Source organism: Haliotis cracherodii, unplaced genomic scaffold, assembly GCF_022045235.1.
Source record: "Haliotis cracherodii isolate W230 unplaced genomic scaffold, xgHalCrac1.p SCAF_3, whole genome shotgun sequence".
Taxonomy (NCBI): Eukaryota; Metazoa; Mollusca; class Gastropoda; order Lepetellida; family Haliotidae; genus Haliotis; species Haliotis cracherodii.
Window position 1 is genome coordinate 30,265,585 of NW_027266286.1, and position 16,514 is coordinate 30,282,098.

The 16,514-nt window shown below is 38.2% G+C and overlaps 1 protein-coding gene across 14 annotated transcripts in view; it reads right to left on the reverse strand.

Annotated features, from left to right (window-relative positions):
- The window catches only part of LOC139473962 (protein phosphatase 1 regulatory subunit 12A-like), a 125,879-nt gene that overhangs the window by 51,529 nt on the left and 57,836 nt on the right, over window positions 1-16,514 (reverse strand). For 10 of the 14 annotated variants that reach the window (XM_071256824.1, XM_071256828.1, XM_071256817.1 and 7 more), the window contains exons 8-13: window positions 10,408-10,565; window positions 9,942-9,985; window positions 7,900-8,406; window positions 5,500-5,646; window positions 3,785-3,970; window positions 2,901-2,983 (exon numbers count right to left, since the gene is read on the reverse strand). In XM_071256824.1, the coding sequence (XP_071112925.1) occupies window positions 2,901-2,983; window positions 3,785-3,970; window positions 5,500-5,646; window positions 7,900-8,406; window positions 9,942-9,985; window positions 10,408-10,565 (1,125 nt within the window). The remainder of the gene's footprint in view (window positions 1-2,900; window positions 2,984-3,784; window positions 3,971-5,499; window positions 5,647-7,899; window positions 8,407-9,941; window positions 9,986-10,407; window positions 10,566-16,514) is intronic. The other 4 variants (XM_071256826.1, XM_071256823.1, XM_071256825.1 and 1 more) reach the window with 4 other exon arrangements.

Here is a 16,514-nt window from a genome sequence, read left to right on the forward strand (position 1 = left end):
ATTCTAAGAGTTAAGTGAATATGGTTTTAGCAATGTTCCTGCAATATCACAGAGGGGGACACCAGAATGTTGGGAATTGAACCCGGGTCTTCGGTGTGACGATTATGCTACAAGACTTAACAGGAAGCTATGGTGGTGAGTGGGTCCAGGGTATGTATCACAGAAAGGAGAAATATTGCCCTGGATGATGGAGGCTGTAGTGGACAGGGCAAGCACAGGATGAAGATGACACAATGATGTACTGGTTACATGATGGTTGTTTGGTTGTTGTTTAACTCTGCACTCGGCAGTATTCCAGCTATATGATGGCTCTCTACTAATTTCAAATTAGGACCAGACAATCCAGTAATTGACATTGTCAGCAACGATCCACACCTTTGGGGTACGATGACACACAATGAACCAAGTCACAGGGCCTGACCAACTGATCTATTTGGTTGCCTCTTACGACTAGCATTGCTTGCTCAAGACCTACTCTAACCCAGAATCATGTCTTCCTACAAGGAGGGTCTACTGGGCAATATGTCAGTGAGTGTTTTTCACTTCCCTTTAATAATATTTCAGTTGTACCCGAGTGTGCCTAAAGAGGGAAGAGAGCCCAAGGTCACACATGTTGTAGATGCCTCACATAAATGCAGACCATGCAGGGTTAGAAATCAACTCAAAACCTCTACTCGCCCGAGTAAAGATAAAATGCTCTTGTAATGTTAAATCCATGGCAAATTGGGAAATTTGTACTAGCCAGCAGCTCTTTGTACTAGCCCCGGGCTAGTGTTAAGTTCTAACCCTGCCATGGTTGTAAGGAGCCAATGAGACATTCAAACTCACATCCAGCTGATCCTGGTAGCTAAGGGACACAACTCTGCACACCTGACGTGACTTAAACACTACTGGGCCACCCATGCCCCTGGAGTTAATTAAATGCATGTATAACAGTGCTCACAAATTAGGCTGATCTTGGGTCCAAGTTTTTTTAAAAATCCTATAGTATATGAATCTAAAATTTGAACCTATAACATAATGGTTATGACAAGGACCCCTTGTCATGCTTGATCTAAAACACTGCACATGGTCTTTGTGATGTCACCAAAGTCAAAACAATAGTCTATCAAATAACATTTGTCATGTGTCCAGTTTAAGACACAATGCTACAAATAAATGATTGTTCATCGATACTTCACCCCGATTTGTTAATCATGCAACTTATAAATGGATAAGAAACATTCTCTTAAATTCAAATCTTCAGATCACAATCTTTGCATCGATATCTAACTGATGTACAACATGCAGATAACTCTCCTGGAGCATCAAAAGACATCTATGAAACAATACAGGACTAGAAAGAAGGGACATGAGATGGCCTACCAAAGGGATGACAAAAGCCACGAGCAACAGATATTGTACATCAAGTTGAGCAGTACAGCAATGTTATATAGTGCAACAGTTGGTAGAATGAAACACATGCCCACATGAGTAGAGGTATGAATGCTACAGTGTTACGTCTACTTATAACACCATGCCAGCTATGTAATACAGGCTAAAGACCAGGTGTACAGTCCAAACAGGCATAGCCATATTTTGCTTGAGTTGGGAGTAGTCCCTAGTAGGTGGGACCACAGGGCAGAAACTGAGTCAATCTCATTAAAACCAGGTCTCACTACCGACTTCCATAATTCACTGTGTAAAGATCAGACACACCCTCCATAGCAGGTCAGGTCGGGTCAGGTGAACTTTCTAATCAGCCAATCAGTGTTGAGGCTTCTCAAAATTGGTCCATGCGATTGAAACATTCATAGCAGGATGTCTGATTTCTTTCTCAAAACTGAACATAAATGTACATTTACAAATGGAAATGAATAAAGGCAGCAATGTCATGTTATAATGGATATTTCACCCATCCTGTTGTTTCAGAGCAGCATGACACAAAGGGTTTATTATCAAAAGAATATTTGTCTTCTGTGTTGGTCTCGTTTGTTAATATCAAAAATTATGAACAAGGGACAAAGAAATGCAGGTGAATAGTTTTAGAAATCTGACATGTAATTGGCTCAATCCACCTGACCCGACTGACTGTGGAGAGCTTGGCAAATCATCACACAGAGAGGTATTGTATGGAACAAAGATCTACTAATTATGAGACTGGGTAGTGGTTGTGATCCTGTTACACTGTCATCATCCCCTTCACCCAAGTCGGTGCAACATTACATATTCAGGGTGCCTCAAAGATGTTCACTTATAGTGATGAAAGGTATGAGATATATAAACTTTGACCCTCAATAAAGATGATAACATTATTTCAGGGAATCTCACAACAGTAAAGAACACAATGGCTTCAAACATTATCTTTAGACAAATAATAACATACTGTCAAGTTAATCCGTAGAAGCATTTGGAGAATATCAAAGAAGCATTCTTAATTAAGATGATCATGTGATCAGCATGTGAACTGTGTTTCTCACAGGTCAGCAATATTTCAGCTAATCATTGTCCATTTATAGCAGGTCAACCAAATCAGTGAGCCTGGCCACCCAATCCCATTAGTCGCTTCCTATGACAAGCATGGGTTGCTGAAGGCCTATTCTCTTCCCAGATCTTCAGGGGTCGAACCTCTACGGAGGTGACAGTAAGAGCACACGCAACTGCTGACTTGCACAGGGACATGCAGGTTTCGTTTTTATTCCCTGTCTACCAATGGCTACAAACCATGATGCCTGCTTACTTTTCTAGTTGTCAAAAAGATGAATGCAATGAAAAGACATTCCATGAGACCATTAAGTGACTGTATACTGATAGTATGTTCTGTAGCTGAATGAAAACAGCACCTATTTGAAAAGATCCAAAGTGTCTCAATCAGCAGGGGAGACAACTCTGTGTTGCCACCTGTCTTCAGACAGACATACCTATCAGTTACTTTAGCGTCTCCCTTGTCTGGTGATGACACGCCTGTAGTGCCTTGTGAAGATCTTCGTGTACCATTACGATCCTGAAAAAGCAGCCAATAATTTAAGTTGTGAAAAAAGAATTAAGCTAAAAAGTAATCCAGCTGATAAAATGGTTTTCAAATAATCAAAGTTATTGCAAATGTTATGTGAACAAGAAGTAAATATGTGCTTGAGGTGCTCCATTGTTACCCATGCCCCAAAGATTTATAATATAATTGCCATAGGAACTAAAATATAAAAGCTACAACAAAGCAGAGAAGATATTAACTGATTCAAAATGAAACAATGACAACACAGGTACAATAGATGTTCCAGAAGACTTGTGCAAGCAAAGCTCAGACAGTTTTCAGACTGCAGTGAATTACAAAATAAGTCAATGTTTCATAAGTTACCAACTGCCCCAAGCAATATTTGGATAAATGTATGATTATAGTTAGGCTTATTCTCCCTCAAGATTAACAGGTTAAAAGGCAGAATAAATCTGTAATGAGCTAAGAAGCATGTTCATTAATTTCGGCTTTCAAAATGTATTAGCAGAATTTCTTCTTGTTTTTCATAAACTTTTCAAAAGTGTTTCAAAGGTCAAAGATAATAATCAAAATCTTTTTTTATTAAAACAAACAGACATTTTGCGTCAAATGTTAATGTGTAGAAATATTTCCCATTCCATGCCATATCTGTAAAACTTTAGTATCAACCCAATTTATTACATGTCTAACAGTTGGGGTAGCACAACTCACAAGACATGGTGCAAGAACAACTTAATAATTCTACCAATCAGGAAGACAAACACAAACAAGAACTGTAACAAAGAATTTTGATTGGCCAGCAGCCTGACTCACGTCCTCTATCCTCGGATCAAAAGCTAGTCTTGGACTAGATGCAGATCTAGGTAACGACCTATCATCTTCATTTTCCTTGCTCATTCTTTCATGCACCATGCTAGTACTGCCGGTCTTCCGAAGGCCTGCTCTCCAAGCAGAGTAGTCATTGTCTCGGGACTTGTGATTGGTCGAAATTTTCAAGCCCTTCACGCAAGGAAAACAAACCATGCAATTAGGCTTCAAGCAGTCAGAATTCTCCCCTTTTCGCCACACATTAGTTGTGTCACAAATTTGTACTTATCACTTTGATCATTTTTCCCAATATATTTGGCTTCCTCTCAATATTGTTTCTTTAAGTGGTTTTAGAATTTGTCAGTAAAGGTTGTATGGACTTTAACGTCATTGTTAATTGAAAGCAACAACAAAACTCACAGGGGCTAAAATCAAGCAAATTTCCATCAGATCTTTCAAAAAAACAAATTTGCTTGCCTGCAAGTTTTATGACATCATTCAATCAGTGGCAACAATACGACAGCTTCCTGTATAATGTTCCAGTTATATGACAGCTGTCTGGAAACAATCAAGTCTGGACCAGACAATCCAGTGATTGACATCATGAGCATTGATCTATGCAATTAGGATCAATGGCATGCATCAACCAAGCCAGTGAGCCTGACAACCCGATCTTGTTAGTCGCCTCTTCCAACAAGCATTGTCGACTATTCCAAGAAGTATTGTCGCCTCCTCAAACAAGCAATGTCTCCACTTACGGTAAGCATGGGTTGCTGGAGACTTATTCTAACCTGGATCTTCACGGGTCCATTGGGGTGTAATGACACACAATCAGTCAGATCAGAGATCACAAGCTATACCCATGGGTACAAATGATGATGTCATCTAATCACTACTGTGGGATTTTATATGACGAAATGCCTCCATAAAACTATACTTCAAAGCCAGTTATTGATTATATGAATTTATAAGCCTGTTAGATTTAAAATGCCATACGAAATTGTGAATAATCATGCATATATGTATATTTTTGTATTTATTACAAGTTTGACAAAACTAAAGCATAATAATTATGTGTATATATATATATATATATATATATATATTTAATGGTACAGTTTGCATGTACTTCCAGCAATACCATTTATATATTGACATGTCCCACCACCCTGACTGTGCCAGTTGTTTACAGTTGTTTATTGGTAGATGTACATTTGTGACAGAACTATGTTAGTGAAAAGAAGGTTCATGGTAAGAGACATACGGTCATGAACAGCAAGAACCAGATTTTATCAAAGCAAACATTCTCAGCCGTGAAACAATCTATTTCTTGCTGTACATGAAAAAGATAAACAAAACCATATATTATTACCAGACTTGAATTAAAATCTGTTAAATGTCAGCAAATCCATTTTTGCATGCAGATTTAATCATATTTCCATGCGACTTAATGGAAAATAAACATCAACATAGAACTTGTCTTTTGTGAAACTAACTTGGAAGTTATTATTCAAAATGCCAAAGTCTGATAATATGATAAAATCACAACATAAAAACAATAATGCATTCAAAACCTGAAAAAGTGAAATACCCATTCAAAAAGTCAAAGATCAACCTTGGTGCATCCATGTTAGACGTCTGATGGAAGGAGAGTGTTAGATGGTCAAAGGGAGATAACTGGGAAATTCTAAGGGGAGATACTCATGCAGCCACCATCTTACCTCTTCATCAGTTGGAAGACTGGACGGTGCACTGATTGACCTTGAAATAAGTTCTTTGGGGGGAGGAACTATGGAGGTATCCTTAATTGTGGAGTTAGAGGAATCCTTTAGAGACTTATTGCTGTCTTTAACGGAATTGGGTGTTTCCTTGAGAAAAGCAATGTAAAGGGGACATAAGCTCAATGAATGGACGCAGTTGTAGAATTCAGAAAATGGGCATGCTTAAGTTGCTAACAGGTACACACAATACACATGCATATAGAATATATATCATGAAACTATGAAAGGTATTTATGTGAAACTAATGTCGGGCAAAAAATAAAATATTTCAAGTGCACATATATTGCAGTGAATGTGATTATAATCATGCATTGGTTAGATATATATGTCACGTACAAGGTGTCATTATTTCCGTGTATAGTACTGCTCCTCAACACCAGATAGAGCTGGTTATACATGTATTTGTTAAAAGCATATTATACAAGATTACTCACTGACCGGTATACAAGTAATATTGTGTTTTTACTATACCTATAGCTCCAGATATTTTAAGATAACCCTAAGCTTAATTTCACCAAGAGACACAGATCCATGCAATAAAGAAATTGAAACGTCACAAGCAGTTAGTATAATTCAATATATAAATTTCTCCGTTAATACTCACAAAGTTATTTAAAATTAATATCTGCTCTAGATCAAACAATCTACTTTTTTCAAATGATGCTTCTATGAGTTGTATATTAATATAAGTATTTTGAACCAGTATAATCCTTTATGTAGCTATGTAATAATCAGTTAATAGTTGCAAGGTGTGGATACAATCCAGGTGTTTAAGCACAGTGCAGGAGCATCAAGTTTCAGATTGAGTAAAGCAGTCACAAGCATGAACGAGCTCGGCGAGGTCCATGGGGGAGGTCTTTTTCAACTTATTCCATCCTCCAAATGAATGCAGGTCTCAGCTTACCATCAGTCTTCCATTAACGCACTAGTTCATCAGCTTCAGCAACCTGTACTCTTGCTCTAAGTGCTCCATAATTTTGACATATACAAATCATACAGTAATGACACTTGCTTCACTGATTCCTTATTCCGCGATGTCCTCTTTTGTTTTCTCATCTGTATGATATTTTGCCACAGGTGCAGTTTAACGGGCACAGTTGCCTGCATTTCACTCATAGATCTCGCTTAATTAGCCTCCATACTCTTTACAATCCGGTGCCAAAAACTCCAAGCTCCATTCACTCTCCAACTATAGTCATATGATAAGGCCATTATTGTTTTATTTGTTGGATCACAGAGATCCGCCGACCACACTTTCTTCGAAATTGGAAAAATATAATAATCAAATTATACACTTTTTTATTTTCCACCAACATCTCATACATGCAAAGTATTATTGCGATTACTCAGTGTTAAAAACAAAAATAATCCATTAAACCTATGATGCTAAATTTGACATTTATATATAGCCAAACTGTTCAGTTGACGAATCATTGGGAAATTCCTTGCATAATATATCTCAAGTTACGTCCTTTGTCCTTCATACATGGATTTTGCTGAAATAACTCCATTTGTCTTCCAAGAAATATCCACAAAAAACATACAGCTTCCAGCAGACAATGGTACTACAGATGGCAAATTCATAATTTTGTCTTATTACCAACACCACCCCCGCCCCTAATGAGTGTCTGATGTCAACATTTTTTTCTTTATTTTTTTGGTTTCCTCCTATGACTTGTGATATCCAAGAAATAAAAGAATAATGGCCAAAAGATGACTAAATCAAAAGAAAATTTGGGACTGTACTAGTGTTTTAAAATAATAATTTATTTACCTTTACAATCTTGTACACCTTACTATCATAAGCCTTGTTTTATGAATGAAGGTGCAGCATCAATTAAAATGTAAACATGTGCCCGATAAAGTGCACTGCTCCTATTTTTGCCAAATCAAATGACAAAAGAAAATGTTGTTAAATTTTCCCAAGAAATAAGCCCAAGAATACTGGTCCTCAATCTAACAAACGAAGTGAAATCATTTGAAGTGCAGCTTGACTTTCCCCTGCTGATGGCCACACCCTATATAAAGTAATCAGTATTCTGGGGAGTTACAATGTCAAGTTGATTTAGAAACCCCTCCCCTAATGACCACATGTAAAGCAGGGAGAATTGTGTTAATAAGTGTCGCAAGTCGGTTGGCCTTTCAAACTTTTGTCAATATTTGCTGACGAGGGTACTTGAATATTCAGAGTTAATTTGTCAGTATCAGATGAGTAGACAGCACACTCATCACTCTCAACAGAATTAGATGATGTCACTCAATCAAAATGATTTTATAATGAATTGTTAATGATTTCACTAAAATATACGCAAGCGTTGAAATAAACAGTCGCTGACTTACTTCTTCTATGCTATTCTCAACAGACTCTCCATTGCTAACGGATACGGTTTCATCCGTTGCAGGGAGGATTATTTCACTTTCCGTGATAGTTTCCATTTCCGATTGCGAAGAATATTCTGTTTCCAAAGTATTGTCCGTTTCGGGAGTATTTTCTGTTTCCAAAGTATTGTCCGTTTCGGGAGTATTTTCTGTTTCCAAAGTATTGTCCGTTTCCGGAGTATTTTCTGTTTCCAAAGTATTGTCAGTTTCCCGAGTATTTTCTGTTTCTGGAGTAATTTCTGTTTCCAGAGTAATTTCCGTTTCAGGAGTATTTTCCGATTGTGAAGTGTTTTCTGTTTCAGAAGATTTTTCTGTTTCCACAATTTCAGGGATATTTTCTCTGTCCGGACTAATATCCTTTTCTGGTATATTTTCCTTTTCCTGGATTTTTTCTGTTTCGGAGACCTCATCTATTATTGGCATCTTATCGACCTCCGTACGTGTCGGAGTATGGTCTCGCTCTTGAGGCTGCATGCAGATAAAGGCAATCACTGCTATGGAACTACTACTGGTACACATAGTGATGTCTTCCATGCATAGTCACTACCAGTGCTTCAACATCACAGTCCTAGATACTTCACCTTTCATACTCAGGACAATTTGTCCACAAAACGTTTCTGTATTTGTTAAACCTACATTTTGCTGGAGATATACACATTTTGAAACGTTCTCATAATTATTATTCCATTTGAATAGTTTCTTTTTCATTACACCATTTTGGAAAACAAACTGAAAATTAAAATTTTATCTTACATATGGCCAAGTAATCAGTTTGAAGTATTCTGTTCAAAACAATCTTAAGTCCCCTTGAGGTAATTCTAGCTCTAAATTTACATCCATGTTTATTCACTTGTACACTGCTTTTATAGAGGTCTGTGTTTGTTTTTCGCATCAACAATATTCTTAGTGTAAAAAAGCACTGTTAGAAGCATTGATAAAATATATCCGTGTCTTATTTTCACAGTGTTTGCTAGCATGCATTGACTAAGTGGCTCATAGATTAAATGCACGATTCCTTTGAAAAAGCTACTTGTCTCCCTTTCAAAACCGAAATTCAACCTACAGCGCACAGCAAATGTGTTGTGACATTTGTGGCATAAGTGCAACTTTAAAGCATGTAGCCTGCTGCTTATTTAAGCAATTGTGAGAGTGGACTGTGTGGCCTACACTATGTTGATTGTACAGTGCCTTGTTTGTGAAAGTAAACAGTGCTCAATTCACCCTGTTGTAGTTCTCATTTACAAGATCCTGTACTTTCAAATAATTATCAACATCTTTATTGCTGGATTCTTAATACCATATTCGACGTAATAAGCGCCCAGGGCACTTTCAAAATTAGAAATGGGGGGCTCTTATTAGAATATTAATTATTATTGTGGTGAAATAAATAGAGTTGAAAGATTACTTTCGTGGTTTATGCTGACAGCCTGAAATGTTTATATACTACAGATATATTTTTCCAGAATTTAATTGCTCATATTTAAGGGTACATATAACACTCGAGTGCGTATTATACAGGAATAAATAAGTCTTGTGTACATTGATCAATCGGAAGGGGCGCTAATTGGGATTATTCACTAACCAATATATTAGCAAATATCACCGTGGGTACTTATTAGAGCGGGGCGATTATTACGTCGAATATGGTACTTCAAAATCCATGATATGAGAGCACTGACAAAATCATAACAAATACTTTAGAATTATGAAAAGCAACATTTTGATTCAAATTTTGACAAATTAGAATGGAGACATTCGTAAATTTCAAAAGCTCTTCATGCAATATAACATTGTAGACAATCAACTGAAAATGTTGTGGTGCATGGAAAACGCATGTATGTTCTTTGAAAATACACCTAGCAATTATGAAGTTGTTTGTAATCTCACTTTCCTCATCCCAAAGCATGCAGTACAGAGTCCCATACAAATTGTTTATGATTGACTGAAATGGGAAAAGAGAATTGTGAAACATGCAATGTGAATCCCCAGGGGAGGTAACCTACCTTGTCTGTCTGCGAGGTCTGCTTGTTGATCTCATTCTGTCGTTCTACAAAGGAATTGTATAATACTGTGTACAACTGATTATCTTCACATCATCAATGTGTTTCAAAATTAACAATTCAACCTTCAAATAAAGGACTGCTAATAATCTTTTATTGCTCTTCAACCATTGCATCACTCAGTGATAGTGATTCAATTAGTGATATTGATATATGGGAGGTTACCCTAACCACAGTCATTATTACGCTAAAGTGAGTGAGCGAGCTTGGTTTTACATCATTTTTAGCAATATTCCAGCAATATCACGGCCGGGGACACCAGAAATTGGCTTCACACATTGTACCTATGTGGAGAATCAAACCCGGGTCTTTAACCACTCAGCTACCCCACCGCCCCTAATAACATGCAAAAAAATTGTATCACCCAATGACTTAATGTTAGCCATGACAAATGGGAGGTAACTCTAACCTGTTTCTGTGCTGCCCTCTTCTTCACTTCCGGAACTATCAACCTTGTCACTGCCACGCTTAATGATCTTGTTGGTCTCAAGCGCTACGCGTTCTTGCTCGGAGGTTTTGTGTAGAACGTTCTGCTTTTGATCTCCACTCATACGCGTCACAGAACTCCTGGAAATAAACAAATTCATAAATAACAGTGTAAGGACATTTCTGATCTGATGTTGTCTTTTTCCCTGGTAGTAAACGCAAACTTCCATATTCAACGGAGATGCTTCATATGTTATCGATAGCTCAATGGAAAATGGTACAGAAAGAACTTTCTCTATATCTGACATCTGCAAAAAGCTGATATCTATCCACAGAAGTTGGGATGTAGTGTGGTGTGTGTCCAGTGTGGGAAATAGCTGATGTCTATTCTTTCACACAGGACAAGACAAACCAATAATGAAAAACTCAATCAGTGATCAGCGATTTACTCCACTCTAGCAATATCCAAGCAATATTGTGACATGGGACAGCAGAAATTAGCCTCACCCATTGTACCCATATTGGGCATCGCACCTGGCCTTCAGAGTGACACGTGAACAACTTAACCTCCAGACTGCCAGACCCACCCCCAACTCAACACATCCGGGAGTGACACCCCTAATCAACCTGCTAGTCTATTTAATGGGGCTGGGACGAGTCCAAATTTACTACCCGGGTACCCACCCGCCTATTACCCGACCCTACCCCGGGTACCCACTGTAGGTCTCAGGAAATGTCTCAAAATGTCCGAATGGAAAATTTTTTAGCATAGCCCTGGCAAAACGTATTAAGATACATGTACATGTATTAAACAATCTGGTCATTCATGCACTGAAGTTGAATTAAGTTATATCTTTATTAAACCATATGAAAAATCAGAAGGAATGGGTGCATAGTCAGAAAGAAATGCAAACATTAGTGACTTGTAGTGTAACCATAGAGTTCTAGATAATTTTTGTCATAAAACAATACATCACGCGAGTAACCACGGGTCCGGGTAGTCCTGTGGGTATCCGGGTCCTACTCAGTACCCACCCAACCCGGGTACCCGAGTTTCCCGTCCCAGCCCTACTATTTAAGTGGTCATAAATTAAGAACTATTTCATTCCTATGGCCACACCTTTCCATGTTCAGTCTTCTCTAGTACAAGCATGCAGTACTCGAAAACTTATTCTTTTCAAGTAAAAAAACTTAAATTAGTTTCAGACAAAAACTAAACCTGTACGGTACAAAAAACACAACATGTGGATTCATGTCAGGTTTAGTCAACTGGTTCTTCCAGCAGGAGCTATGGAGACGGCGAGAGACACAAGCACATCGACCGACTCTGGGTGTGTTGCTGTCCTCTCTGCAAACACACACACACACACACCAAGGTAGACATGTCGACAAACCAAGATAAAACCACTCAGCTAGTTTCAACAACTGTCAAGTCCAGAGACAAATCGTATAGACATAAGAAAACTGGCAACTATAATTCTCACGAAACAGTGACTCTTTGAAGGAAGCTTCAGAGAACAGCTTGTAGAATACACATGACAATCAGTTGAAGGTCAAAGTGATGTGATATGTTTTTGTTGTGACTTATGAAACCAAGGCTAATGTCTGAGTGGGAGTCAGGTCGCAGATGACATTCATGCAAGTAGTGCATACTGCATTCTAATCACTTGCAGTTGCTTTGGACAGTGGCACAATGACCATTTGTGTGTGTTTGCATATTAACATCAGCAAATACAAAACATTCTGTACTCCACATGCACTGTCAACCAACCTATTCAAATCTTAACACATAAGATACAAAACATTTCTCCACAAGAGATTCTGAAACCATGAGCAAGGCAATGCACCTCTGAAGTCAAGCATCCATACATAATAGATCACCTGTGTCAACAAACTTTCAACTGTAACATATCAAGTATTTCAAACTCGAACTTGACTGCCAATCAATGTCATCAGAAAACCTAGAATCTATCAAATGGCTATGATTAAGAATTTTACCTCAGAAAATCATGCATCTCTTCCAATCAAATTAAAAGCCTTGCCAGTCGAGTATTGCAGCATGTGTACAGCTCGCCACAGTGACACGATTAACGACTGCCTGTCGTGTCATACCTTTCCTCATACACAGGATATGTACAAATTGTTGAGGATATGAGTCAGATAAAAAGGAACATAATCTGCTATCTGCATAAAAATTCCAGCAATTGTTGAAGCATACTAATCATTGTTAGTCTGGTGTTTCTCCATTGTGGCAACAGTAAATATGGTGGACTCTTGTTAACAACGCCCCCAGAAATACTCCAGCTACATTACAGCAGCCTGTAAGTAATCAAAACTGGGCCAGACAATCCAGTGGTGGATATTGCGAGCAACTCACCATGCCATCAGGGTATGACACACAATGATCCCAGTCACCTAGCCTGGCGAACCATCACCCTGCAGGACAAGCATTGGTTGCTGGGGACCAATTCTAACCCAGAATTGCAATGGCATAGTAAATGTGTACAATGACTTTGTTGTAATAAGACAACAAGTAGTGTCATGTTTAATTATCAGATTATACTATTGTCAGAGTAAGTGAGTATGTGAATTTAGAAACAGTCCAGCAATATCCCGGCAGAGGACACCAGAAATGGGGTACACCCCAGTGCCCCCAATGGTCAGAGAGAAAAGTAAGGGGTTTCGCACATATATATATATATATCCAACAAAGGCTTTGAACTTAAGAATGTAAGTCAAAGGGTTGTTGTCATTACCATAACGCTATTAAATAAGATGGGGTTCCTGGTTAAATTATCTAAGTACATCTAAAACACCAAAGGGCCCACTAATTTCCAACACTGCATACACTATAAGGAAGTATTTCACACATCAATGACATTATTATGTTAAATGTTCATCATATATCATCCAAGAACTAATTGCTTTTATTTCAGCAACATGTTAGCAGAAGATGAATGACTTTACCCATTATTAGAAGATGCAATTCATCCCCTTTACTGTGACTGTGCACTGACAAAGGGCCCCGTGAAGATGTGGGTTAGAATAGGTCTTCACTAACCCATGCATTAGGTGACTAATGGGATCAGGTTGTCAAACTGACAAAAGATTTGACTCAATCTTTTCTCCATGTCATCATCACAGACATCACAATAGTCACCCCTTCTCAGAGGTGACAAACTGAAGCAGAATAATCATTCTTCATGACAATACCCACACTTAACCTTTAGATCAAGACCAACCAGGGGTAGCTTAATAGATAAAGTGTTCGCTTGCCACAGCAAATGTCTGGGTTTGATGAATACAATGTGTGAATCCTCCTGGTGTGCCATGCAGTGATATGGCAGAACATTGCCAAAAGCCTCATAATCCCAAGCTCACAAACTGATCACAACCAAAATTAAATAATAGAGTGTAATAGAAATACCTAGGATTTGCCAGACATCAAAACTGCTGAACACTAAAACCTTTCATTGCCAAGGTGAAGGTGACAGGTGAAACCAATCCATTGTAATTGCACTGTGGAACTTCCAGCTGGCCTGTGTTTACCTACACGGACAACCCAGGTCTAGCCCCAGCCAGGTCGGTTATCTCCATCCAACTGCCGCCAGCGCTACCCGTGTCCCACCGAGTCCTTTCATCAGCTGACACAGTAGTGGCCAGCCAGGGAATGTTTGGACATATACAGGCCACAGATTAGACTAATCCTTATATATAATATACAACAGAGGTCCGCAAGCCAAGAGACCACAACATGGCTGTTTGTACAGGGGATTAAGTGCTGGACAATTTGTTAAATGCCACTTCAGTAACAATAAATTCTATTACTGGCATACCTACATTATTTTTTTCTAAATGTTAAGCTATTATTCAGTTTGACCATGTTGTGTGATTGGTTGTTAATGTCAATGCTGGGAGTGTACCTAGGCTGCACTATTTAACTATTCCACAAACAGAATATGTCAGCTGATCCATACATAAGAGTTCTACTCTGATGATCAACCTTCATCAATGTTCGTTTAATGCAATTTCATTAAAAAAATTCTTCTAATTACCCTTATGTTAAAATAAAGAATGAGGGTTTTCCAAGATCAAAATCCTTCAGCAACAGACTACAAGTGCCCCAAGATCCCTCTGAATTGGCAAAGCTACCAATGCACCAGTCTGGTCACAAGTTACAAACTAAATCTGAGGCACAGCCATCTCAAAACTTCATCAAAGAATTCTATGACACAATATACATGTATATCTCATTAGCTCATAACCAGTATTTATGTAGTATTTATTTACTACAAAGACTGTAAGTCTTGCTGTGCACATCAGTTTCAAACAGTGAAGTAGAAATCAAATAAAGCACACAAATTCAGGTAATATCTATAGAACCAAATGCTATATCATTACGACAAATTATAAAAATATGAGTCTCTTTCAAATTAAACATAGTTCAAATATCATTTTGAAATGCAAAAGACAAAACGACCAATGTTAATCTACAATTCTGAATGGTACGTACCCCGGTATACCACATCTACAGATATAAAAATACCCCATTAGCTTTTATTAAGCTCCATGTACAATTTCACACATACTTAGTGACTGACTCATATTTCAATGGTTGAAAGATTTCCTACCACCCTGAATGTCGGCTCACAACACCACCAACTGTCTGTGACACAGGGAGGGAGAGAGATGAGTGATGGGCATACAGGCAGGTTCGCGTCCAAGCTACATTCATCAACAAACCACTTAGAAATCACTCACGCAAACACCCAGGTGAGAGGCACACACAAAATAACATTTTACCTTCCCGAAAAATCACCAGTAAAATCCTACTTTACATGTTTCTTCATCGAATGTATACTAAATGAAGGTGAAATTGGTGGCTGCGATCTCCATGTTGAAGGTGGGAGACAGCTGGGAGAGCGGAGAGTTAAACCAGTGAACGTACCTGTACATACAACTCCTGCAACGAGCTAAGCCCTGACACATCAAAGACTGAGATATTAGAGGACTTAGAGTCAATCAGCCCTAACGTATAGGGACTGCTACAGAACACACAATGGCCACAAGCCATGGGTCGGTCGGTCCTGGGTAGATGCACTGCAAACAACCTCACCTCAAACACATGGCTGACTCATCTACCATCATAAAGTTGTTCCATTAAAAAGTTAAATGAATGTCTTATTTCTTTAGTACAAACATAAGCCAAGACACCTGCAGACTCGGAGAAAGGGGAAAACTATAAGATAAATAATTGCAACATAAATCAGTATTTGTTCGGTTCCCTCCTGCCAATGACTTAATGTGTCAACATGTCTTGTATCAGCTTGTTAACATACACTGCACGCTGTAGACATGTTCTGCAAAATAAGCTTACAGGCAGAACATGTTTTCCCCTCTAAACAGAAATGGATCATCTGTTTTTAAGTCACGATAAAGTTGCTTGTAAACAAAGCCTTGCCCCGAGACAAGTTCAGTTGATAACCCTTGTACCTACATCCACATTGGGGTAATCACAAATTAAAAGTTGGACTTTTCAAATGACGTAATATCACTAAGATCATTCACAGACTCTTGCACCCTTTTTTTCTGAACTGTATCTATTCATGGTGGTAGTATACTGATGTTTTTATTTCAAAAATAATTTACTATGATAACATACAGAATAAAATAACAGTTAATTCACATCATTTAATAAACACTTTAAAACAGTGACTGTTATTTTCCATCTTATTAATTATCTAAAACAATTACTCCCTAGCAAACAAGAGTCAACAGAAGATGACAAATCCCCCTGGCCCCCACAATAGCTGCTAGCATGGCACCACTTCAGCCCCTGGTTGATGCATGTACCAAATTTGGATGAAAAATCTTTCATGGTTTTCATGTTATGCTCCGGAAATGAAATACAGATGGACAGACAGGCCACATGATGACTATATAATAAACAACTCTACGCCACTCTCCAGATCAAGTAAAAGTGACTTAGAATAAGATACAATATTGAAATAATATTATAAACCAACCAATCCTGAATCAACATGTATCAAAAAAGGCAAAGTATTATATTTCAGGGATCAAACACACATC